The sequence below is a fragment of the Varanus komodoensis genome, unplaced genomic scaffold (genome assembly GCF_004798865.1).
Source record: "Varanus komodoensis strain SLA01 unplaced genomic scaffold, ASM479886v1 scaffold2, whole genome shotgun sequence".
In the NCBI taxonomy this organism is placed as follows: Eukaryota; Metazoa; Chordata; class Lepidosauria; order Squamata; family Varanidae; genus Varanus; species Varanus komodoensis.
The window spans coordinates 67,638,170-67,665,705 of record NW_025335568.1 but is presented as its reverse complement, the minus strand read 5'-3'; the positions used below and the strand labels follow the sequence as shown (position 1 = coordinate 67,665,705).

General features: G+C 41.9%; 1 protein-coding gene across 1 annotated transcript in view; it reads left to right on the top strand.

Annotated features, from left to right (window-relative positions):
* Nucleotides 1-27,536, top strand: part of FANCL (FA complementation group L) — a 50,652-nt gene that overhangs the window by 10,596 nt on the left and 12,520 nt on the right. Inside the window, exons 4-7 of the mRNA XM_044429483.1 lie at nt 840-896; nt 3,850-3,947; nt 6,221-6,317; nt 20,718-20,786. Coding sequence (XP_044285418.1) covers nt 840-896; nt 3,850-3,947; nt 6,221-6,317; nt 20,718-20,786 — 321 coding nt within the window. The remainder of the gene's footprint in view (nt 1-839; nt 897-3,849; nt 3,948-6,220; nt 6,318-20,717; nt 20,787-27,536) is intronic.

Genomic DNA, 27,536 nt, shown 5'->3' with positions numbered 1-27,536 from the left:
CACAGCCCTCTCTTTGCTCCCAAGCATAAACTCAGGCACTATGGAGAGTAAGTAACTCCACCCACCACCACCGTGGGCTTTGGGCAAGCAATTGGCCAAGTTGTATTACCAAAATAAAGCAAGAATGAAACAGATGATCTTCCTTTGAGTCTGTTTTCAGAGAATCACTTCAGTCATGTTTCACCTTACATCCTGTATGCGTATCATTAAGCATACACAACCACGAGATTAAAAGTAGGTTCTTTAACCTGGAATTGTAGTGCACCACAACGGAACTGATATCACAGAAGTGGAAAAGTAAAAGGAAAAATAGAATAGTGCAAGCTTGTATCTGTGATCCATGAATACATAGTCAATTTCAGGGACAGGAGAGCAGATGTGTGACATTTGTGTTTGACTGGAGAGAATTGGGTTAAAATATAGAAAAATCAGCTACCTGTGGCAGAGCAGGCAGAAAAGCAGTTGATGATGAAATCAGGAAAAAATTTTTGACAAGTTAAGAATTGCTGCCAAATCAAGAGGTAAAAGAGAAAAACTAAGTCATGGGAAAGAGAAGGTTTGATAGACGATAGAGAAGATAAACTGAGTTAAGCAAAGAGGTTGCGATACACTATTTTTTTCAGCATTAAAAAAATACATCGGAAATAAATATTGGTAAAAGGAACCAGATTACAAATAAAATATTTTCCAAGAAGTTCTTTGTCTCTTCCTCCAATAACCCATAGTAAACAGAAGAACTTGCTGTACTTGATAAAAAATAGACCATTTCTAGCAGAATAAATAATTGCAATATAATAGCAAGGAAGTGCATTAGATGACAAAATGAATGTGTTTTTCAGAGGTTGCAGCATTCTTCGGATCTTGTCAGTTTCATGGTGGAGTTAAAGACTGTTCTGGTAAGGAACTGTATAGTGGTGGAGTAATGATACCTGTCTATTTGCATCTATAATAGGTGAGAGATACCTTCTCTGCTGTTGCTCCTTAATAATGGCAGTTTTTCTTGAAACCCTTCTAAAAATATGTTGGCTCTACTGTCTAAAGCCAGTGCTATTTCTTATCTAATATTTGCAAATGCACAGTTAGAAACTTTGATAGAATTCTGCAAATGCAACTGTTGCAAGAAATTGTTTTCCTAGTGCTACTTCCGAAGAATAGCCAGCGACCAAAAGCCTTGTGGCTCGTTTGAGGGGAAACTACCCCCAAATGACCTATGAGCTGTTTCCCGCTCAAGGTGAGCCATACTTTCTGGATTTGGGCAGCAAGGCAAGCCACGCCCAGGTGGGTCTTTGAGAAATGATGTGTGGCACGGGTCAGGGATTAAAACAAGCTACCATAATTTATTTAAGCCATGGTAGCTTGTTTGATTGTGTTTATAAACTGGCCCAGTATATAATGTAGCTGAATATCCTCCTTCATTAGCTGGAATGGGGAAAATAATTTGTTTAATTCCTGGCAATAAAGGCTCTTTGGATTTTTTTATACAATGTCCATCATGGTATGGTTAGGGAACAGTCTGTTAGCATGCATCTGTATTTTTCTTTCCCATTAGGGGCCCATTAAGGGGGAAATAGGAAGCTGTGTGGAACCATTCGCTTCCATGCTATTTAATGTTTTGGGTATGCCATATATAGATAATACTAGCCAAGTAAGAATGTGTCTTTATTACTTGTAATAAGAAATATAACTGACACAATCATACAATGGTCATGATTTCTGTTTTATAACTGCCAAGCGGAAATGGAGTGGTAATCGTTGTAAGGGGAACTCTGGTTCAGACTTCCAGAGAGCAACTGCTGTTGTATTTAGGTTAAAGAGTGAAGTTCCAGAACATCGAATATGATGGAAGCTTGAGCAATTTTCTTCTAGTTCTATGAAGGCTTCATATACAGTCTGGGGACCCTTATTATACAATAATCTTAAAATAACATGTCATTGTTTCTGTGTGCTTTCCTTTTTAATAGTTATCCAAGGTGTATAAAATGCTTTGATCAGAATAGTGCTCAGGGCACTGAATGCTGCAGATTTTAGCACATTGAATGTATAGTTGTTACTCACTGTGCATGATCCAGATTCCCCCCCCCAATGAATTAGTTTATCTTATTTTTCCACTATGTAGATAATCATATTATTCAGTGAGGAAATGCTATTATTTAGTACATGTTTGAAACACTATATAAGATATAAGATTATATATACGATATATAATTGTTAATTTATGAATTGTATTTATGGGGTTTTTAGGTATATGCTGAGATGTTTCCATTTTTTTTAACTCTAATTGTACAAACTATTTATGTTTATTTATTATTGTTGTAAGCCGCCCCGAGGCTTTTTGCAAATGGGGCGGCATAAAAATGGTTTAAATAAATAAATAAAATAAAACACTGCGTGAAGGCATCCTTTGCATGGTACCGCATAGTTCTTCATCTGCATTATCTTATGACTGTTCTTTTTAGAGGATCATTGCCCCCTCAAGATTACCAAATAAGTGTGTTTGTGTGCGGATGCTCACATGCTCGTGTAGCCCTTTAACAAAGAAAACTGGAATCACCAACAAAGAGTCATGCTGCCTGCTTTCATTTACTCCCTGTAAAGATTTTTACCATTTTATCCATATTTATTTTAATTATTTTCTAAAAATGTGCCCTCCCCTTACCGCACTCTGGGGCGAATTTTTTTTTTTTTTTTTATCTTTATAACTTTAAAAAAGACTTCCTGTTCTTTGATGCAAGGCTCTGTTCTGCAGATGAGATGCTGGGCCACTGCCAGGAAATGGAGGCAAGAACGGGTAGAGTAGTGGAAATGCATGCTTAATCACCTGATGAGTCCTTAGAGGCTGAACTTGAAAATAAAGTTGGAAGCTACCTCAACATTTGATGATACCCTTCTTCATTTTAGAACAACCCCTATAACTCCTTATTTTCAGAGATAGTCACGTTTTTTTCTGAATTGTATACCAAGAATCAAACGTGGTGTATCTTGAGTGAGGAGACGACAGTCATGGGTCAGCTCCTCCCATTGCACAGGAGAGGCAGGGAACATGTGAGCAAGCATTTTACCTTGGCCAGGCTGCAGTGGCTCCTCCCATTCAGTTAGTGTCTGGCTTCTGCCTGGGTCACAGCTTGTTCTGGTTTCTCAGTCAGCAAACTCTCTACTCGGGTCACTCACTCTTTTTCTCTCTTTCGTATTCTCTGTCTTTACAAACCTTGAACTTTGTCTTCTCTGCTTTTGAACTTTTCTGTTCTATGCACGTGAAAAAAAAGAGCACTTTTGCTTTGGTTCTCCCACTTTTTCTTCTTTTACCTAATAATGGCTACAACAAAGAAAAACTCCAAATCTGGGAAGGAAAAAGAAAGGTCAGTAACTCATATTAGAATTGTCTAAACTGAAATCAGAAAAGTGGCAGAAAACTGTCACTGTTTGTCTAGATTGCAGGGAATCGGGGGGAGGGGGTGGCTGCAGTGTCTGGGCACAGCTGACACCCTTGGCCCCCTGATACAGCACCCAGCCCTGATGTTGTGCAGAATCCAGAGACTGATCCCTTCTGGGATGGGAGGACATGGGATTCTGCTCTTCTCCCTTTCGTCCTTACTCGGGATTGAGGCATCCACCCAGAGGTTGTTGCCAGGGCTCATCAGCTCTCACAGAGAACCTCTGGGTGGGCACATGCTTAGTTCCTTTTGCTCCAAGGAGAACCTGTGCATTCTGATTCAGCAAAGTCTCCTTCAGGCCTACTCAGAGACCTGAAGCAATTAGGAGCCTTATGAATTGATGCCTTCTGATCAGTTTATCTGCTTAATAAAAATGAATGCCCTAGATGACAGCATGTTACCTTTCTTTTTTTAACAGGAAGTTGCTTTGAAAAATACAGCGGAACTGCATGTGCCACCACCTCCGCAATATTATTCTGGCCTTATCAAAGATATAGAAACTTTGGGATGGAATAAGTATGTTATGTTTATTAATAGTGGTCTTTTAAAAACATTGCTTAGATTTAACAAGCCTTGTTCTGAGGAAATTGTATAATTTGGATTTACTGTATTTTTTGCTCTATAAGACACACCTGACCATAAGACGCACCTAGTTTTTAGAGGAGGAATCCATGGAAAGCTTTCTGATAATCACAGGCACATTCCCCATCACTTCCCCATGGGCTTCATTAAAAGACCGGTTGCCATTTGAAAACACACACCGACCTGTGATTAACAGCTCTCACCTACACCGGAGGAGGGGGGCGGAGCAGGGCACACCGAGTGCGTGCCGGCCAGGTGAGGTGCAGCCGGGCCGGCGGCGTGCTGGCAGTGGTCTTCCGGGCGGCGCGGTGGCAGTGGTGGCGGCAGGTCTTCCCGGGTGGTGGGGGTGAGCAGTCCGTCTCTCCCTGCAGCCGGCGGGTTAAAGCCCACGGCTCCTCCTCCTCTGCACCGCTCCTCCTGACCGGCACAGTTCTCACCTGCGCTGGAGCGGGGTGGAGCAGCACGCGCCGAGCGCTTGCCGGCCAGGTGGTGCCACATGGCGGGGCCAGCAGCGTCCGGGGCATCGGGCACACACACATTCGCTCTATAAGACGCACAGAGGGGGGAAAAAGTGAGTCTTATAGAGCGAAAAATACGGTACTCTAATGGATTTAATACTATGGCTTGCATTTTAAGTAGCTTTTGCTTCTAATTATTCTTTTAACCGAAGTTATTAATGCATTTTAAAGAATGACTGGGAAGATCCTGCACATAAAAGAAAATTTTGTTTGCCTTAGCAAAGGGTATTCCACATAGTTTGTTATTTATTGTTGAACTTTGATTTCCCTTCAGAATAGTTAGGACTAGGGCAACATATCCGCCTCCTGGTTGTATATTATTTTACAGGGGCTGCTGCTGCAGCCAAGCAGACTCAGTATTAGGCTCTGATCTCTTTATGCTTTATTCTTGTCAGAAAATCGTGCTACCTTATTATTATAGGATGGATGTTAAGGAAGGACATCACATGCAGAATCTTGTCCCAGTTACACAAGGGCGGGCACGCCATCCTGAGAGAGGCGGGGCAGTGTGGCCGCCAGTGTCTCCGTTGGCGGTGTCAGTGCCAGGAGCTGCAAGGATGGCAGGTTGCAGGATGCACCAGGGAAGAGGTGCCTTCGGGCATGCAGGCCAGGGGAGCCCTCTGAAGTCCTGCTTCTTCCCTGTTCAAGTGCTGCCCTGAAGTAGGCATGCCCGCCTCTGCCTTAACTGCGCGTGGAACCCTTTGCTGGATCCGAAAGGCTGGAATATTCCGTATGCGAAGACAGACTCCGCATGTGAGAGGGCACTGCTTCCAGGGGTATTGTTGATGCCACCTCTGCCATGCCTGTGAAGTGTGTTTGCCTCCATTCGGGCACTTGTCCAGCTTACATTAGCAGGAACCTCTGCATGTCCTACTTTTGGAAGGGGTGTCAGGAGGTAGCTTCTAGGAACCCTATAGAACAGAAAGTTGCTCAGCTGTGAAGGCTGGGAAGAGGGCAGAAGTCATCCGGCAGCATCCCAAGGGAGGATGCCTCAGATTGGAAAGAAGTTTGGAGCTGGGCATAATGCAGACATGCAGCCATTCCGATCATTATGGGATGGAACCCTGAGAGCATCTGTGTAAACTTAGTTTAAAGTAATGGCTGGCTGCGCCCAGTTCTGGTCTGTGCACTTCAGTGTAGGCAGGTGTGTTGCACGATCTGTTTCCTGACTCTCCTATTCAGATTTTAATTTTACAGACTCTGAATGCGAGTTTGTTGCTAATGTTCAGAATAAAGATTTTCAGAGATCATGCTTAATATATGACCCAGTATAGCAAAGTTTGTACAGTATCAGTGTTTATAATAAAAAGTTGATTGAAAAGGAAGTAAAAGCACACAAGTCTTCTGCTTTAAGAAACTGCAGAATTGGATGAAATGGTTGACAGGAAGTTTAATGTGTACATAAGTAAAGACTGACAGAAACACGCTGTGTATGCCAAAGGTTCCAGTGGTGGAAAACTGAAGCACAGCACTCACTGACCACAGCGTGAGCCCTGACACACAGTGTAAATAACCCAGAGATATATGACTGCATTAAGCAACTGACTGGTATATTAATAGCAATAAATCTGCAAGAGCAGAAATGGCTGTCTTATGGGTAGTTTCTGATTAATATTATATTTGTAGTGCATTAATAGGAGTAAGTTACAAATGGAAATGTGCTGAAGCTTGTTCCCTTTCTTTTCCCAGGGTTGAGTTTGTAGATCCTGCATTTAGTATCATCAGGTTAAAAGCAGAAGATTCTTGTAGTCGGAATCATCTAATTACCTTGAAGTTAAATCCAAAGGTAAATATCTTTAGGATATTGGGAATAGGGAATTTATGTTTTCTTAACTTTTATGCTTTAAATACGATTTTCATTGATCTGTTGAATAATGATGTTTATGTATGCTTAAGCTAATTAAGAATAAATATTCATTTTAATGACTTGTTTTTGCTTTTAATTTAAATTTATGCAGCAGAGAGTTGTGGTAAAACTCTGCTAGAAAACAGTTAGTGCCACAATTGAACATTTAAAATCCCAGTGGAATCCAACTGTCTCACTTACTCAAACCTTTCTGTCATGATACAGTGATTAAATTTCTCCATTTCAATCTGTAATTGAATAATTCTGAAGTTTTCCATCTGAGGATCTGTCATTAAGATAAACTTTGTATTACTTGGATGGGTTGATAGTTGGAATTCATGTTCAGATTTAAAATATATATATATATATTTAGAAAGGTTTGTATGTCAGGGTCCAAGGAACTCTCTGTCACACTAATGCAAATGTTCCACAAATTGCCATTTTTTGGCTGCCACCCACCAATTTTCAGAATACGCTAAAACCTTGTAGTAGCTTAGTGTAATAGGAATAGGTGTGAGATGGGCATCAACACTAGAGACTGTGTGCACAATTAAGGTCGTTTACTAAAATGTTATTTTGTATACAAAGGACTGTTTTTTTACTTTGGGATTTTAGGGAAATGCTTAATGACAGTTTCTAACGGCTCAGGAGACACTTTGATACAAGTCTCTCTTGACCAAATGGGGTATATATGCCCAACATACACAACACAGGAAGGTTTTCGTTAAAGGATTGATTCTTGAGATAACTGGCTACCAAGGAAGTGTTCTCAGATGGTGCATCTGAGCAGTCCTCAGTTGAGCCTTTTATACATGGAGCATTGAAAGATTACATACAGCACAGTTAACATTTTCCAATAGGTTATGGAAGCAAAAGTTACGTAATCTTTCCAGCCTGCATTCCAAAGTGAAAGAAGATTCTTCAGAGGAGCGGAGGAGGATGGGGTGTGAGTCTAAGGAGTGGGTGGGGAGAACTGCCCTTTGTTGGGGCTGTTATCTGTTACGTGTGTCAGTTTGGTGTCTGGAATGGTGCCTGGTTAGTGTCAGCTGCATCTCAAGGCCGCACATGTGCTGATGGCTAAGGAAAATAATTCTTTTTTTGGTCCAGTTATATGCTGATATTTGCATCATTATATCTGTGTAGATTATACCCATTGATCCATGCATCTCCTCTAATTTTCTTCTAACCTCAGGCGAATTTCCCCATACTGCTATCCCATTCAAATTCACTTATCACCAAGGGTACCACATTTCTCTGAGGCCAAGCTCTTCCTTTACTGGCTTCTTTATCTGGTTTAAAAGCCACCATGCAAGTAACTCCTCTCTGGGAAACCCTTAACACAGGCTGGCCTTCTACCATAACACAACGGTGCTTCCCTTTTTTGCTCTTTATGTGCAGGATATAATTATCATCCAGGGAAGGAATAGCTTCTTACCCAGGCCCCAGCTGAGTGCCTTCACCTCACCACCCTTCTCGACAGACATTGTTTTCCAACAGTCATTTCCAGCTGTCAGTACTCCAGTCCCTCACTACCTGGAGTCTCCAGTCCATCAGCCTGACATTTCCCAAACCAATCAAAAATGAATTTGTGCGATACGGACCGCCTATAAATGTTAGAAGCACTAGTCTCTTTCTGCCTGCTTTCAGAAACTATCACTCAGCAGCTGATACTAAATGGGTGAGCAACCGAGCAACATCACCAGAGAACTATGGGGAAATTATTTTACAATTAACTAGGTAGTCATCAGAGCTCTTACAATCCCTTCTGTTGCAGCCAAATCAAAGGCAACCGTATGCCAGGGCCTGTGCTAATTGTTATGCATGGGGCTGAATCCAGAGCTGATTCTTTATGGTCTCTGTGCATCGCACACATATGGGCTTTGCCAGGCAGCACAAGGCCTGGAACAGTTGTTATTTTGCCCCCAGATTGTTCTACCTACAAGCTCTGGTTTTTTTTTTTTTTAAAGGTTGCATCCATGGGATTTCTGATGTGAAATGTAGGGTGTGGTTAAAGCAGGCTTTAAAATATCTGATCTGCTTGTATCTGATTAAAGGAAGAACTTTTTTGAGATGATACTAGGGATGTAGTATCGCCAGTTCCCCAGATTTTATAGAATTATAGAATGTAAAAGTTCCTTAGACTGTCACAATCCCTTCATTCCCAAGAGCTGTCAGTTCCAGTTACAGAAACAAGTTGGCTGAGCTCAAGGAATATGAAAGTCCTAGGCAAGCTTAAATGAGTAATAGTCACTTTCCATACTGTTTAAAATATTTTTTCTATTACAGAAGCAAGCAGGAAAGGACTAACAGGTAATCAATAACACTAGCCTCTAAATTAGTAATATATGTAAAATTACCCCTAGAATTATCCCAGGGACTGAAATTTTATAGGATAAGATTATGATGGTAAACAAGTTTGATCTAGTATTTCCCTGACTGATTCAAATAATAATCCCCAGAGAAATTCTCCACTGGGCAACAGTTTTCCCAGTCCAAATAACCTGAAAATGAAAATTAGGCAACCAGCTACCAATCCTAGTGTTCATATCATCTCACCCCAAACAATAAGACTAGATAAGGGATTCTTAAGAGTAATAGTACTTGAAAGTATGAATTTGAGGGAGTAATGTAAAATTAAGGTAAACCGTAGGAGGTTGACTGAATTAAAATATGAAGAAATTTCTGTGATAAGAACTCAGGTGATATGATGCCAAACTTTGCCTCTACTGTACACATTCCGAGAAATGAAGTGGTCATAAATTAGAGATGATACAACTGGAAACCTCCTCCAAATCTGAGAAAATATAGCCATCAATCTTTACCAGTTCCAGATTTTTTACAAGGGTAGTTGCTCCATTACTTGCACATTTGGAATTATGCAGACAACATTTATGCAATTCAACACAATTTAACAGCAGTCATTAAATTGTTCCAGCCTACCTATTGGAACTTTACAGGGGATTTAATTAGCTTCTTAATCTGATTGGTGGTGCAAGCTAATTATTTTTATTTATGTATTAATTTTTTATAAAAGCCACCCATTATCATTATGTTCTCTGGGTTGCCATTGCATAAAAAGGTCAATCATAACATTGAAAAAGTAATACAGTTAAATATAGTAATAAACAAAATAAAATGCAATATACCCAATCAGGGAAACCATAAATTAGTAAAATTAATAAGTTTAGCATTAAAATCAGTGCTGTCATTATAAATAGTTTAATTAATGCCATAGATGTGTCGAGAGAGAAGTTTTTGTCAGGCACCTAAAACTCAATAAAGCAAGCACCTGTATTCCACAATTGGCCCTGTTCCTTGCAGCCTTCCCCTTAACCTTCCTAGGGAGAGGAACCCATAGGAGGGCCTCCATTGATGATCTGAAACAATGGGCAGGGATATATTATGGAGTAAGGCACTCCCTAAGAGAGTGCAGTCCTAAGCCCTTTAGGGCTTTATATGTCATAGTCAAAACCCTGAATTCAGTTTGGACTGGAACAGGCAACCAGTGCAGTCGATGGAGGGCTGGTGTAATGTGTTCATAAGAACTGGTTCTAATGAGTCAGAGAGTAAAGGAGACCCTGTTCGAGGAACCAATTCCTGGACAAGTGAGAAGAATTAAGAAAATAGGGGGACTAATGTTTTTAGCTGGAAGAAACTGTAAACAAGGCTTAATGCAAATAGGTATTTTTATGGTTCAGTCATTTTTCATGAAGTTGTTTATTCTGTAATATCCAAAGATTCTTTCCACCAGACTAAACATGCACTCATACATCAGATCACTTCATGTTACTCTGTATATTTGCTATTATAATCACTGTTATTTTAATTTTTATACTGCCAAACCTATATGGGTGGCTTAATATTCTCTTAAGGCTTCTTGCAGTGCTAGACTTGATTGAACCCTTGCAGGCCTGTGGTGCTGAATATACATGACACCGTGAGGTTAAATTTGCTCACATTCATAGCGACTTGGGCACCACAGTTATCCCAGTTCCATCCACAGAAGGTGTTCAGTGCACCAACCGGTTCCATTCTCCTGAACGAGTTCCAGCTTTTGCAGCCTGAGGATGTGGATAGCACACTTGCCTCAGTCTGACCCATGACCTGCTTGCTCTATCCTTGCCCACCCTGGTGGATTGAAAAGTCTAAAGAGGGTCCAGGAGGTTGCCAGTGCCTCCTTAAGAGAAGAACTGGTGCCACTCACCTTAAAAAAAAACCCGATTCCACCACTCCTGAAGAAACCCAGCCTGGACCCAGCTGATGCAAATCACTTCAATAATATCCCCTTCCTAGGCAAGGTGATCAAGTGCGTTGTGGTCAAGACAACTCCAGGCTCTCCTGGAAGAAATGGATCATCTGGATCCATGTCAGTTGGGCTTCAGGCTTGGCTTTAGCACAGAAACTGCCTTGGCCAGCGTATAGTATGATCTCTGCTGGGAGAGAGACCGAGGGAGTGCAACCCTGTTGATTCTCCTGGACCTCTTAGTGGCTTTCGATACCATTGACCATGGTATCCTTCTAGAGAGGTTAGCCAGATTGGGAGTTGGAGGCACTGTTCTACAGTGGTTCTGCTCCTATCTGGCTGACTGTCTCCAGATGGTGGTGCTGGGGGGCTTTTGCTCTGCGCCATGGCCTTTGTGTCATGGAGTTCCACAGGGCTCTATTTTGTCCCCCATGCTTTTGAATATCTTACATGAAACTGCCAGGAGAGGTCATCTGGAGGCTTGGGCTGAAGTCTCATCAGTGCGCTGATGACACTCAGCTCTACCTCTCATTTTCATCTAATCCAGGTGAGGCAGTGTCTCTTCTTAACCAGTGCCTGAGCTCAGTAATGGCTGAAGCTCAATCCAGGCAAGACTGGACCCTGTTACTGTACTATTAGTGGGAAGTCTGTCTGTCCAACTGGGAATTTTTCAACCTGTCCTAGATGGAGTTGCAGTTGATGGCCTTCATGGCCCCTTCCAACTCTACTTTTCTGTTCTATAATTCCTCCTAAAACCAAGGTTCACTTCCTGGAACCCGAGTTGTCACTTGTTGGCCCGGTGGACTCAGTAGCCAGGAGTGCTTTCTACCTGTTTCAGCTGATTTATCAACTCTGTCCCTGCTTGGATGAGCAGGGCCTTCCTACAGTCGTCCACGCACTGGTCACCTCGCACCTGGATTACCGTAATGCATGCTACATGGGGCTGCCTTGGAAACAGTTCGAAACCAGGCAGCATGCCTGCTGATAAGGAGTAGCTTTCTCAAACATACGACGTCAGTCCTTTGCAGGCTTCATGGATTGCTGGTTGCTTTCTAGGCCCAATTCAAAGTGCTTACAATAACTTATAAAGCCCTAAATTATTATTATTATTATTATTATTATTATTATTATTATTATTATTATTATAGCATTTCTATGCCGCCCCTTGCCGAAACCTCGGGGCGGCTTACAACATGATAAAATACATTGAAATACAATAGTACATAATAAATTACCATTAAATATAACAATACAAAAAATACATTGATTTACAAATACAAAATTAAAATTATCAGTATAAAATAAAAATATAGGAGGAGAAAGAGAAGGAAGAAGAAGTTGCCCAGGCCAGATGATATGTTTTAACAATTGAAATGATGTTTAAATAAAAAGGTCTTTACCTGGCGCCGAAAAACCAGTAACGACGGTGCCAGGCGGACCTCTTTGGGGAGTGAATTCCATAGGTTGGGCGCCACCGCAGAGAAATGCTTGGGGCCAGGACATCTGAAGGAACACCTATCTCCATATGACCCAACGGATCACCTAGGTTTTAATCTGAGGTCCTTCTCCAGATCCCTCCCCCTAAGTGGGGAGATGGCTAGGAGAAGGGCCTTTTCTGTACTAGTACCCCACTGGTGGAATTCACTTCCATTAGAGATCTGCCTGGCATCTCCTCTCTTCTCTTTTAGACACCAATTGGAAAAAAAAACTTTTTTGTAACTACTATGGTGAGCAAGTTGACTTGGTTTTAATGGTTCTTATATTCATTTTATTGCAGCTGCCGCCATGTTATGAAGCTTAGCTGACAGACAATTTTATTCTACTTTAGTTTAAAAGATGGTTCCTCTGCAGGGGAGACCTGTTCTCCCCTGCAGAGGAAGGCAGAACGTGCTCCAACGGAGCAAAGCTCAAGGAACCAAGGTTCAATTTGGATGCCAGGAAGCATTTCCTGACAGTTAGGACCCCGAGGGTGTGGAATGGACTTCCATGAGAGGTGGTTGAAGCCCATCAGTGTGGGTGTTCAAAGATAGGCTGGACATGCAAATGGTGGGCATGTCATGAGCAGAGCCGGCTGGTGGCAGAGTTAAGACTAGATGGCCCGGGAAGCCCCTTCTGACTCATTCTGTTTCTATGTTCTATTCACTGAATGTTTAACTTTTATGTCCCTCCTTTTATTGCTTTTATTACTTATTTTTATATATTTTATTAGGGTGAATTGAATTATTTTAACTGTTGTTGTCTAATGTACTGTGTATGGCTGGGGGTGTGGCATGCAAGTCCTAGAAAGAGAGAGAGAGCGAGAGAGAGAGAGAGAGAGAGAGAGATTGCATAGTAAAGGAATGACAGCCTAAAGATCTGTTTCAAGCAGAATACCAAGCACTGCCAACAATTCCATAAATCTCAGAATAAGAGAGCAAAGCTGAGAAAAGATTCTTTTAAAATCCTGGCTTGAAGGCAGTTAAGTCAGCTGAATCACATTTGGTTCTAGAAGTGGTTAAATGTGGTTAAAAATAGTCAGGTAACACATACTGTGTCTTCCTCCATGTACTTGCATGGAGAATGTCAAGGCTACCTGACTCCTTAACTAAAAGAAGACTCAAAAACTATTCGCCCTTGCTTCTCTTCCCAGGTAAAATTGTCTGTCCCATCTTTTCATCCTGTCAGCTGACCTGCTCAGCAGCTCACTAGAGCGCAGATAGACTCCTTAGTATCCCTACATAATAGCTGAATAGTTTGGGAAATTCAAAACAAAACGTTTTCAAACCCCCCCCAGGATGACTGTATTATATAATCAGGCTAGTTCTTTTCTGGAATGTGAACATTATCACAATTCCCCTCCGTTGTACCTGGAGCCAAATCCATAGGTGTTCCAATACCCACAAATCTGTTAGAAAAGCTGGGGAAGGAGGGCTTTGTGATACTAATGGTGCTGTGCATTTCAGAAGAGAAACCTGTTCAGAGCATGAGCAGTCCTGTCTTTCACTGTCATCCCTTGTATTGAAATGGATAGAAATCATGCAAACATAAAACAACTAACAATGACGTCAGTGCCAAGCAGAATGACTACCGTTTGAGAGGCATGGTCTTAGAGCCCTTTGGCTCACACCTCAAGCAGCTAGTGAAGACAAGTCCTTCTGTTGGGGGAGGCCAAACGTGAGCTCAGTCAGAAGCTGAATCGGATTCCCATTCAGCCCACTTCCTGCCTTCCATTTGGACATGTTCACAACAAGCAGGTTCCAGAGAAGTTCCTCACAGAAGGCAAGCAGAAATCTTTCCAGTACTTATGCTGCTGGAACAGACACACTCCAGTGTAACAAAGCCATTCTCTTCAATTTACCTAGCGTCTCGCAGCTTGTCCATGAATAGCCATGCGCAGTTCCATAGCTTGAATTACTTGGGAAGGCTGCACTGTGTGAGTTGCACGGGGGGGTTGGTTTTGAAGTAAATGGCCCAGCAGCTTTGGAGTCTAGTGACATGGCGGTATAGCTTGGAAGCAGAGGCTTAAGAACATAAGCAAAGCCCTGCTGGATCAGACCCAAGGTCCACCAGTCCAGCACTCTGTTCACACAGTGGCAAACCTGCCCACAGCTTCTCTCCAGGAGGATGGCCGGCCACACCTGGTACGGGAGGCAGCCCATAGCCGGCATGACAAGTAGCCGCTGAGAGCCACCTCCTCCGTGAACTTGTCCCATCCCCTCTTGAAGCCACCCAGGTTGGTGACCATCACCACTCCCTGTGGCAGTGAATTCCACAGTTTAACCCACGCAGTCTGTGAAGAAGCTCTTCCTTTTATCTGTGCTAAACTTCTCAGCCATCAGTTCCATTGGGTAGTCTTAGAATCTAGTGCTCTGGGAGTGGGGGGAAAATGTCTCCCTCTTCTTTCTACGCACCACGTGTAATTTTAAGCACCTCTATCATGCCCCTTCCCCATTACTTGTCTTTTTTCCAAGCTAAACAGAAGCCAAGATTATTGTAAATTCATTTTCTCAATTATTTTTTCCTTCATTTCACTATAAGGGGAATACATTTCTGGATAGGAAGTAATTGTTTTAGTTTCACTGTGCAATGACCAGATTATGCAAGTTTTCAGTTGTAACTTGTGGTCATCAATCAACTCTGTTTCACAATATTATAGTGATGAAAGGATCAATTGTGTTTGTCCTTTTTAAAAATGTGTCTGGCATTTAAACTTGCCATGGGAGAAAATTAATATATAAAACGTGTGCTTGGTGACATGGGAATTTGATTTGTAGTAATATATGTAATAAATACACTGAACAGTGGTGCTCATACATGTTATATTTATTTAATGAAAAAAGGCAGTAAGTTTATGGGCATGATCCAGAAAATGATAAACACATTTGAATCCTATTTATTTCAGTGGGAGAGATTTAAGCATGTGCGATTCTTTCATTTGAATCAATAGGACTTACGGAAATAAACAGTGCTCTATTTGGCTGAATCTTACTTGATAGTATTCTGAATGCTGCAGAAAAAGTAAGCTTATTCTAATGTGTGTTCTAGCAAGCCCAAGTATCTTACATTCACTTAAACTGCGGAAAGAGAAGAAATGGCTGTGTTCGTCCTGCCTGGCTTGGTTAGAAAACTGGGGAAGTGTTCCAACCATTTTCTCTCATACCGCATACAACTAGGTAAATATATGATAGAGATCTACAAAATTTATGCATGCAGGTTTTTTCTCCATCTTCCATTGTACTGGAAGTCAATAAAGAAATGCAATAAAATTGAATGGCAGTAGATTTAGGACACACAAAAACAAGTATTTCTCTGTGTAACATGTAATTTATAAAATGTTTAAATGGGAATTAAATACATTTGTGAAGATCCATCAATAGCTACACTTTGTAATATCTATTATTATTATTATTATTATTATTATTATTACTACTACTACTACTACTACTACTACTACTTCTACTACAGCTGTATGCCACCCATAGCATAGGGGTCTCTGGGTGGCTTACAATAGAACAAGAAAATACATATTCCATACAAATACAATAAGATAATCAAGCAGTACAATATTTAACTAGAAGCAATGCAAAATCAAAACATAGTACAATAATATAATACATAATGTAATACAGAATATAACCAATTATATCTATAAATTATGAATTACAGATAATCTACATCTACCTATTTAGCTCCATTTCAGAATAAGCTTGCCAGTGAAAATTTATTATTTTATTATTTATTTCCATAGTCATGTCATAATAATCTAATTTAATAACAATTACATTTCTGTATCGATCAAAATCAAGCTTTTGCCAAACTGAAACGTTTCCTAGATGTTTGTCAAGATTAAAACCTACAATAATTACTTAAGAAATATGTGATATTTTTTCTACCAATTTTCCTTTAAATTTATCTCGTTCTAGTAGTTGAGTTGACAATAAAATTAACACTTGAATAACAAAAAGAGTTGACAATAAAATTAACACTTGAGCAACAAAAACCCTTACCATTTATGTTTCTGTTTTTAAGCCAAATAAGTCACGTTGCTTATTATCTTCTTTCTGACAAACAGTTAATTTGGATTACACACATATTTGTCCTCTAGAGGTTTCTTCAACCATAACCAGCAACCATTTTAGGCAATATACATGACCTATTTCTCTTGTTGCATAATTTGATCCAAATCTTGGCAGGAATGAGTGGAAGATGGGGCCAGTGATTTAGAAACAGAGCAGGTCAGAAGGGGTCTCCTGGGCCATCTAGTCTGACCCCTGGCTCCAGCCAGCTCTGCTCATAACATGCCTACCATGTGCATGTCCAGCCTATGACATATCCAAATGGAATGCCAGCCCCTTCCCCTCCACTGTGCTGTATCTAGGTAGCCGGAAATGGCTACCTAGACAAAATAGAGGGTGCAAGACCTTCCGGAGTTACCACTGTGCCCCATGCCCTGCACTGGATGCATTTTCAGAGCCTTGTTCACATTAAAGGCACACAAGGCCTTAACCTAAGAAAAGCCATGCTGAAACAGCATGCTGTTTATTTTTATTTATTTATCGGTACTATTTATATCCTGCCAAATATTTTAAAAATCCTTCGGTGGTTTCCTTATAAATATTACAATTATAGTTAGAAGAATAATGAGTATTATAACACAGAACATGACAGGAACTGTACAATAAAACACCATGCTTTAATTATGGGCCAGGGCAAGTCTCAGTGAGCTGGTGTAATTTTGGGAGGTGTTTAAAAGATACCAAATCTTCTGTCTCTTGAGTGGCACAAGAGAGTTTTTTCATAGGAGGGGGCTGCCACCAAGAGGGCCCGCCATCAAGGGATTACGTAGTGACATTCCAGTAATCTTGGAATGTCCGGCAAGGCCTTCTTCAGCGACCTTAACAGTTCCTTAGGACCATATAAGGCAAGGCTAGGCATCCTGGTCCTAAGTTGTTAGGGCTTTGTCTGACAATGCCATAACCTCGGCTTTTTAACTGATAGGCAGCCAGTGCCATTCTTGCGTGGGCATAGCTGCTGCATTCTGCACCAGGCCCATGGGCAGTCCCATTTAGAATGCACTATAGTAGTCTAATCATGAGGTTACCAGTACATGAATCACTGTGGGTAGCTTATCCCTGTTCAGGAATGGGTGTAGTTTGCATATCAATTGAAACCGGTAGTGGGCGCAGGGCCCCAAAGTCGCCTGAGCCACTAGTTACAAGGATGGACCCAGATTATCCCCACACTAGGTATTTTCTCCTGCAGAGGGAGTGGAACCCCAACAGAACTAATAAACACCCTTTTAGACCTTGGAACTAATAAACACCCTTTTAGACCTTAGAAATGCCAAACTTTAGTTTTCTGTCTTACTGGGCTTCAGCTTCGGTTTATTATCCCTGTTCCTAGTCGTAACTGCATCCAGTTCTGGTTCAAAACATGCATGGTCCTCTTCCCAATTCAGATCCTACAGTGGGTATCATCAGCTTACTGGTAACACTTGTCCCAAACATCCTAATAACTACACTGGGGACAAGATGGTACCCTGTGGCACCTCATAGTTCAGCTGCCATGGGGCCAAGGTGGTCATGCATTGCTATGCTGTGGACCCAACCCTGCAAGTATGAGTCAAACTACTTTAAAGCAAGGCCTCCCAACTTCCAAAGGGTGGCAATACTATGGCTGATGGTATCAAAAGCTTTTGAGAGATTCAAAAGTAGTAACGGGTGCATTCCCCCAGTCCGTCTCCCTAAGAAGATGAGCATGACCCTTTCAGTCCCCAAACTGGGCCTTATTTTTTATTCAAGTCCCACTGAAGTTTGAGGCTGCAGTGAAGATGACAAAGTCAGCGTTCTTTGTTCTCTTCACCACCCCTTATGCTCCGGTCATTGTCTGACCCGTTTCATTGACTGGAGCTTCCCTGAAGCCAAGGAGCCTTCTGGGCAATACAGTGCTGAAGAGGGCACTAAGGAGTGATTGTGCCAGATCCCGCTCTGTCTACTGAAAAATCTCCTGGAGCAGGGGTCCTCAAACTTCTTCAACAGGGGGCCAGTTGAAAGGCAGCAGCGATAGGCGCGGGCCGTTGAGGTGGTGTTGGGCGCGTGCGGCAGTGACTTGCTTGCTCAGATCCCCCAGCAAGTCCAAAACCATCTCTGAGTGAGCAAGCTGCTGCCTCGGCACCTGCGCAGTGAGGCAGGCGGCAGTGGTGGCGGGCGCGGGGAGTCCGAAACCTCTGAGGTGAGCCGGATAAATGGGCATGGCGGGCCGGATGCAGCCCGCGGGCCGTAGTTTGAGGACCCATGTCCTAAAGCAATGGTTTTCAACCTTTCCACAGCTGGGAACTCAGGAAAACCACCACGGGGACCTCTGAGGCAGAAACAAAAAGCACCATACACAGAATACAGTATTCTGTGTGTTAATTTCCAAACGCAATACCCGCGGGAGGGAGGGAGGGAGGAATCCAAAACAACCAGAAACCAAGAAACAAAAAATGCCAACGAAAGAACAAAATACTGAAATAGGCGCAGCGTGGCTCCAAGCTGGCTCCCCTCCCTGGCCCCCCTGGCAGCACCAGCACACTCCCTGTGGACATGACGCCAACCGAAGAAGAGGTGGTGGAGCACAGCCAGCCCCTGAACTGGCCTGCAGCAAGCAGTATGCACCCCCCTCCCCCATGGACTGGCAGGGAATCTCCCATGGACTGTGGGCTGGTGGTCGAAAACCACTGTCCTAGAGCGTTGGCGAATCCCTCTGATTCCATCGCTCTTTGAGAGTGAACCGTCTTATGATCTTGCCCATCCAAGAGGAGTGACTGGCACTGTGAGACTAAAATTCCCAAGGAGTGGGCCGACCAAGGCAATGGGGTGATTTCTGCGGGCAAAGGCCCAGTCAGGGATATGTCCTACCCAAACTGGACAACGCAATTTGGGCATTGGTGCAGTCCCATCCTCCTGCTTGTATTCCTGACCAATCGGTATGCAAAGGCATATTGTCTTTTAATTGGATGTCATGCGTAAAGTATCAAAATCTCGTATTTGCTCGGAAAATGTACAGTACATAAACATGAGCTCAGCAGTCCTTTGTGCTGAGTGACTCAGACTTCAAGTCCTAAGCACACTTATTGAGTGCATCCCACTAAATGAGTTCACAAGTTCAGAGTTGAACCGCACAGTACAATTACCGGTTCTTCCCTCCTCCCCATCATTTATGAGCCTTTTGAAATGTAGAACTAACAAATGTCAAGTTTACTTCTAATTTTCACACTGACCAGCTCATTGCTATGCTGTTTTAGTTTATCTTTCCTCTGGTATGTTAAAGGAGGAAAAGCTCTATGTTTGCACACCCCAGTTCAAACAGCTTTCTAGAGGATCAGGAACGAGGATGACTTAACCAAGAAACTATCTGCTGAAGATAGTGTGTAGAGACATAAAATGGTGCATGCCTTCCCATCTGTGTTGCACATGAATTTCCTTAACCATTCATTCGCTCTTCATTTTGTAACTTGTTCAGAAGTCATTAGCATAACTGACTGAAAAGAGCAGGATAAAATGACAAAGCATAAGAGCTTTTGCGAGCCATAAAAGTTTCGTTTAAAAATGAAAAGTACAGCAGGGAACATAAACCATGGTAGACATAATAAAAATATCAGTGTAAATTTGAATACCAAGTAGCCAGAGAAATAAAAATAAGTTGAAGTGTAACTTAGGTGAGGAGCAGGTGTGAGAATCAGTAAGAGATTACCAGAAGCGGATATAAAGTTATAGAGAAGCTAAACTTCATTACCATAAAAGCCAATTGGATGTGGTCTACTACTGAATTAAGTTTAGCAGGGACCATAGCATTAGAAAACAAAGTAGAAGGATAATACATTCAAAGTAGTAGGTGGCAAGTATCCAGGATTAATGTTGGGTGGATTCATTTGGGGAGGTTTAAATTGTATTTATATTTAACCTCGCTTCCTCTTAACTCCCCAAATGTTCGCGTTGTGCCTTTTAATCGCGAGTTTTATTGAGGTGGATTAGGGGAAAGTCCTAATGTTTTCATCGGCGCTTCTGTTTCACTGTCAGCAAAATGCAATTTTATTTATCTTTTGTTTTCAGCAGTATGTACAAGTCCTGTTTATATCAATTGGACCTGCAGAAACAGTGGATATATTCTGCGCCTATACATGTGACCACTGAAATTTATGGAAATTGGAGCGTTAATCTGTGAAGTTGAATCAGTCGCATAGTTTCTTTTTTCCATAGGCTTGAAGCATTCTAATTATGCCTGGGCTATCTTCCCTACATAGAACACGTCATATTTATGTGGTGGTCATAGAAGTAAAACTGCTGAGCAGTACCAGTAGAAATGAAATGGTATTAGAAGATGTATTAAGGTTGAGTCTCGCATTCGAGCTCACCTTTGGCAGGCGGCCAGGTGATTTTGCTGACAGGCAAATGGCCTGTTTTGTCTTTGCATATAAACAAATGGAATTCAAATGACTGTATTTCTATATGCAGGGAAAACTTAAAGAGTCTGTTCTTCAAGTGCACTTACCCGCTACCTTTTACTTTTCATTTCTTTAACCCATCCTCAGTTACATGTTTGTAAAAAGCGTTACCTTTCTCCATTCTCCCTCTTAGTATCCCACAGAACCACCAGAATGTCTTGTGGACTTGCCAGTGCAGTTCTCTGCCTCCTGGAATCCAGAGGTAAGAAACCTTTTGTTTTGCCCCGTCCCACAGAAGAAGGAGTCCTCCAATGCTGTAAGTCCACAGTGCGCATAAACCTCTGGTGGCTGTTCTGCTGCCCCACAGCTTGTGCCCTATATTTCAGCTGGACAGCCCTTTTTGTCGGTATACATAATGCACCATAGAGGAGGGAGAGGGATGGAAGCTGGGATATGGCGTAAGGTATCAGCCTCAACAATGCCCCGTACCCCGGCACTCTCCTTTTTCCCTCTCTGAGATCAAGTTTGACTTTGAGCTTGAATTTATCCTGTCAAATTGATACTAAGGAGATCACAAAATTGAGGTCGAGCCCAGCCGTTACTTCCTTTTCAGTTGGCCCCCAGCAACTTGAGATGTGGCATGGAGATCAGTCATTCCTAGAAATACCTGAGATTGTGCAAGGCTGGTCAAGGTCTTTGCATGAATCTAAGCAGCCTTTACAATGCGAAGTATTGAATTCTGTTACATCCAGCCATATTTCTGAGTGCATATACTCTGCTTATACTGTTCATAGTGCAATGCTCTTTCAAAAGGGAATTGGAAGAAAAATTACCAGCAATCTCACACTGGTAAATTCAACTGTGTTTAGTGGGATTTACTCTTGAGTAAATGGACCTACTAATGCATTCTCAATCTCTTCAGTGTAAGATTGTTCTCAAGCTTTCTCCTGTGGTGACAATATTATCTTCAGTCTCAGATTAGCTATTCTTCGGAAAGGAAGTCCAAGGTCACAGTTCTAAAGAATGCAGTAGTGATCTTAACAAGGCAAAGAGATCTAGAGCTGGACAGTGCCTGGATGAGAAACTGTTTAGGAACCCTACATACACAATCTCAATTTTCATTTGTTAGAAGAAAGGTGGGATGTTGATAAAGTTAAAAAGAATTGTTCTTTAATTTTTTTTTAAAGTTTCTTACGTACTTGGGTTTCCTACACTTGGAAACAATAGTTTCCTTATTTGTTTAGCACAGTGGTTCTCAGCCTTTCCTTTACCATGGACCCCCTTTAAATACCTTTTGTGGCCACAGACCAACAAGACTTAAGATTTAAAGCACTAGATTGCGTCAAATATTTATTTCAATTTTCTCATGAAGGGTCTTAAGATTTGGAGAGAAGGGGAAATAATCTGTTAATGCACACACTCCTTTTATATCTTTATTGCAATGATTCCATATGAATTTCAAATAATAATATCAACACACCTTTTGCTCAAATGGTACATTTTGTAGTATTTTGACATAGTAATTCCAAATTTGATGCCAATTTTTACATTACCTCTGCCTGTTTTTTATTGAGGCAATAGGTTTAAAAAGTCAAGTTTTACAAAACAAGCATGGGAAATAAGATTTTGTTCTATTTTCCATTCCCTCTTGCTTTCTTTCATTCATTCATTCAGATTTAACTGCAAAAAATAACATTTTTTCAAGCCTTTGCAGTCCCCCTGTGATGACATCACAGGCCCCCAGGGGACCACGGACAACAGGTTGAGAACCACTGGTCTAGCTTTCTTCAAATATTAAACCCTTAGGCTCATCTGATGAAGCTAAATGATAGGAAATTCAGATAAGGCAAAGGGAATTCTGTCTTCTCACAGTGTATCCATCATCAAGCGTTCAAATTTGCTGTCACAAGATGTGAAATGCACCAACTTGGGCAGCTTTGATAAATACATTGATAAAAGAACTTGGATAAATTCATGGAGGATGAGGTTATCTATGGCTACTAGTCATGATGGTTCTATTTTACTTCCAGGAGCAGAGACAGCATGCTAGGGAACAACTGTGGGAGAGGGCTTACTGCTGCCATGTTCTACTTGTGTGGGCTTTGCATAGATACTTGGTTGGCCACAATGGGAAGCAGGGCATTGTGCTAGATAGGTCTTGGCTCTGCTTCAGCAGGATTCTTAAAAATGTAACAATTTGTGGTATGGGAAAACTTGAATATGGGAAGGGCTGCAGCTCAGCAACAGAGTGTGTGTTTTGCATTGAAAAATGCTCAGTTTCTATCCCTGACATCTTCAGGTTGGTTGGTTGGTTGGTTGGTTGGTTGGTTGGTTGGTTGGTTGGAGAAGATGCTTGTCAAAGATCCTGAAGACCTGTTGCCAGTCAGTGTAGACCAGGAATTCTGAAGGTCCTCTTAAAACTCTCAAGGGCCACATTCCAGCTGTGGGTGGGCTAAAGCTTAAAGCAGCATGGTCAGAATATTTTAAAAGGTCAACATATTTTAGCTTATAGCTCTTGCTGCCAGTACCGAAGCTTTGGGAGAAGCATTTCCTTCTTCTAGAATGGGGAAACATTACACAAAAGCCAAAAACCCATCGAACAAGAGGTGTCTGGGAGGAATTGTGGGAAGAAGGCATGGACAACTGGGGACTTTAGGAGGGCCAGATTGGGACCCAAGGGGGAGCTGAGGTTCTGCATAGCTAGTGTAGACAATTCTGAGCCAGATCAGCCAGTGGTCCGTCGCAATATATGCCAGCTTCCCGATAGTGACATCTCCATACTATATTAGATATTCAACACCTAGGAAGTTCCTTCAGTTTAGAACTGCATAGGTTTTGCTACTTTAAACATAAACTCAAATCATTTTGAGCTGAATTGCCAGAGCCTCACTCATAATTAATTGGCTAATTGGGTTGCTTGAATGGAAGGACAACACAGTTGACTTACATTACACTGTGTAGCAGCAACATGAAAGAAGTCCTAATATGAATTCATGCATATTTTGTGAAGTCTATAATGGTAGCTGAATGTTTGAATCTGAGTTCAATGGAAGCTTTTCATATGGATATATATAGAGAGAGGAAGCTAGTATTTATGAGATCCGGAAATACCACCCACTCACCTGATGGGAAGCATCCTTGCTAGAGAACTTTTCATCTCTGTTCAGTGTCGATACTTGAGTACCATAAATTATTTGTACACCAATAATACTTTGTGATGTTCATGGGATGCCCCCCTCTGGCAAGAATGCAAAATACTTAATTTTCCAAAGGGCCTTCCTATTGAAACCATGATTGCATGCATTGTTTATATAGAGCTATCAGGACATCATGCTTTACGGAGCAGCACAAACAGAGCAGAGCAAAGCAAAGCTGCTCATCTCGTAACACCACTTAACACTCCATACACATGCTAACCTTGGAAAGCTCAGTCTGGCTTTGCTGTGTGGCTTTTAAATGTTCAAGGATTCACAAGTGTTTAGAAAAAATACAGGGGCCAAAATTGCCATCTACACTTTGCATTTACCTGCCTGCGAATTCCCCAGTGGACCTGTTGGACTCCATGGAGCATGTCTAATCAAGGGAGGTAATGGGGATCCCTTTTTAATCTAAGGTAGTGAGGTTAATTTGTTCTACTTCTTGTAGAGCGTCCAATTTGCAATCTCCTGTGCCATGTTAGTCTTACATTTTCAGCCAATAGCTCTGTTCCTTCTGAAGAACTCTCCTTCCCCGGGTGTTAGGTTTGTGTGTTTGCTTATTTTGTGTTTCTGGTACCACCAGTCTTACACTTGCTGCCTAGGGAACGCATATCCACCTCTATCTGCTGTTTCTGCTCTGTTAGTAGACAGAGGTGAATTCAGAGTGAAAATTTGTGTAACTAAGTTCATGCAGTATTTTGACGGACAGTTTGAAAAGTTTTGTGAACTTCCTTAGGATCTTCACAGATATCCTGGGGAAGGCTCACATCAAATGATTTGCTGCTATTAATCTTAAAAGCTGAACAAAAAGGCTGTGGGTTATGTTAATATATTGCCTACATGGATTGGGGCTGGACTAGATGACCTTTGGGGTACCTTCTGTCTCTGTGATTGAAGTAATGGCAGGACTCATTCATAACAGTAATGATTCCAGTTCTCCCTAGAGAGAGTGCTTATGCAGCTAACCTGTCACAATCCATGCACAGGGTATTGTAAGATTCAGAGAAACACCAAGGTTGGTAGACATACAGAAACGTAGTAAATAACAACAGGGGGGAGAGGGGGCAGGGAGGAACTGAGAAGGCAGTGAGAACTGAGCAGATTCCTCCAGCACAATGAACTTGGCCAGTGGTTCTGGAGCACTGGCTGGCTGTGGAGAGCAGAGGGGCAGGAAGGTAGGGGGGTGAGGGAAGGGGTGTGGTCACGTATGGCTGACGTTAAAATGGCTCAGGAACAGTCAAACGCTAGCCTTTTCTTGCAGGTCCCGCTTCTGAGTGCTTTGGCAAGTTAAAGATCATGGTCAGTGTTTCTATCCAGATCGTACCTATATAAAAACCAAGGGAGTCTCTGGCCTGTGTTAAAACAGTGCACATACTGACCTTCTTAAACATAGTACTCTTCAAATCCGGTATTTGCTTATTTCATTTCCATCCTGTCCTACAGCTGACGTGTGCTTTTCCCCTTTTACAAAGGGCATATATAAAGCTAAGTGCAATTGTCTTCTGTGGGGGTGGCATCTGCCACGGCCAGCGACACGATGCTGGTGCAGTTGTTGGTATGGGCCACCCTGCGTGCTTGCGTGTGGACACCATGCCTCGGCCTTTCTGAGAAAAACAGTGCTGTAAATCTTGAGGGTGGAGGGATCCTCTATGTTAAACATAAAACCCCCACCTTATAATTGACTAAGGGCCAATTCTCAGTGTTTCCTTTGAGAAAGTGCATACCCAAAGTAGAAAATACAAGGACATCTCATCAAGTATAATGAGTACGTAGATGGAGAATTAGGAGAGGACCTGTTATGCTTGAGAAGGTTTTCAGAGACGTGTACACAAGCATACCCTTCACACTTGATGGGATACACGTGCTTTGTACTTGTGTGTGTGGAACAAATAAGAGTGAGAATCATCTGACATTGTAGTTTAGTTCTGTGTTTTAACAAGAATAGAAAGTCCAGTATTTTGGGTTGCATTGCATATTAATCCTACTCAGAATAGACCAGCTGAAATGAATGGGGCTTACGTTAGCTATGACTGACACGTCCTATTTGTTGTAGTGGGTTTACTTGAAGCAAGACTAGCAGTGGATTCACTTATTTGTGTGTATGTTTGTGTGAGAAACGTATGTGCAAAGAACGTTGTGCAGACAGATTCTCTTTTGTTCTAGATATTTTGTGTATTCAGCGTGCATGTTCTAATGCTTGATAGGTATTTAATTCTAACATCTGTAGGTCACCTGAATGAAAACATTGACAAGACCCTTAACTCAAACAGTGCAAATGTCAGTGTTCGAATACCAGCACACTCTTGTTAAAGAGAATATAAATAGATTTCAGGTACCATAATTGATTTTTTTCCCTAACAGCTGTTTCCTATTTCATGTTCTAGTACTTTTGGACTGGGAGCTTGATAGGACCCCCCCTTTTTTTAATATATAATAATAGACATGGCTTTATGGCATCTGTATTAAAAATGGGTAATTTTCCTTATGGTCCCTGTCTTCCTGCTGGGTTGATAATGTTTTGATGTATTTTTCTTGTGCTCTGATGAGAGGTCTGCTGCTGCTGCTCTGACATATTCATTTGGATGAATAATTATAACGTGCACAATGTCAAGCTGAAGATGGTAGGGTTTTGTGCGTCATGACAAGCCCAGTAGCCAGTGCAGGTGTCTCACAGCATGATCAGTGGCAGCCAGTGTATTCTGGCTCAGAGGAGACATTTTAGAATAGTCAGGCATCAGAACCGAGGGCGAGGCTGCTGCCATTACTCCCCGTGCCAAATAACGGAGAGCTTCCCAGTGACGCGTGCCGCTACTTCGACTTCCATCAGCTTCATACTTTATTTTTTCTAATTAGCCAAATGCATTTGTGGTCTCCTTCATTTTTGAAAAATATGCCGTGAGTGCATCTAATTATCCACAGGCCCCGATAGTCAAGCTCAGCTTCTACCTTTGAATTTTTAGTTAAAAGTATTGCCAGTAATGCATGTGATGCTGGATCTTCAGAATATGCTTGGTGTATTTCTAGCTTCTGTTGCTAAGCTTGCAACAGAATTGTGGAATAGTGAATCAATAACACACACAAAGGCTTGGACAAGGGGAGTTTTTTAAAGATTTCAGATCTGACACTCCTTTTTTTGCTAGTGGATATGTGAATCGGGAGGGGTGCCGAAGAGAGGGTTCAGCTTGAGTAAATGACAAATGGAAACCATTTTCCAGGCAAATCTGAAAGAATCATAAATTACTAAGAGAAGAGACCTAGCAGGTCATCCAATCCATACCCCTGCTGTGTCAGAACCTGTTCAGTGCAGTGCATTTTTCTCATGTTTTTGTCTTAATCCTCCAATCAATGTAGTGGATATTGCCTAGCCTAGCAAGTCTTTCCCTCCATTATTTAGTTGGGAAGGAATTTTAATTTCCTCTTAAGAGCAAAAGTCCACAGCAGAAATTTAAGTTATGTGGTTGTATAACCAAAAGAGATTTTGCACATTCTGGGGGCATCTAAAATGAGTGGATTTCTGCTGCCTTTCAAACTTCCAAATGAATGTTGCTGGAAATAGCAACCATACGCCCCCTGCAACCATTTTCAAAAGTTCTGAACAAGCAGGGAAATTGTAGGAAAAATCTTCTTGCAACACAGGCAGATCATCAATATGGAAATGCACTGGGGCTATCCAAAAATAAGAGATTAGTTTCTACATCAGAAAATTTTGGGACTGCACTCTTCTCTCCTGCCCCAGCCTGAAATGGAGCACAGCTGGGGGTGCCCTTGCTCCTGTAAGTCCTGCGCATGAGGAGGCCTCCTGCTTGGGATTGATG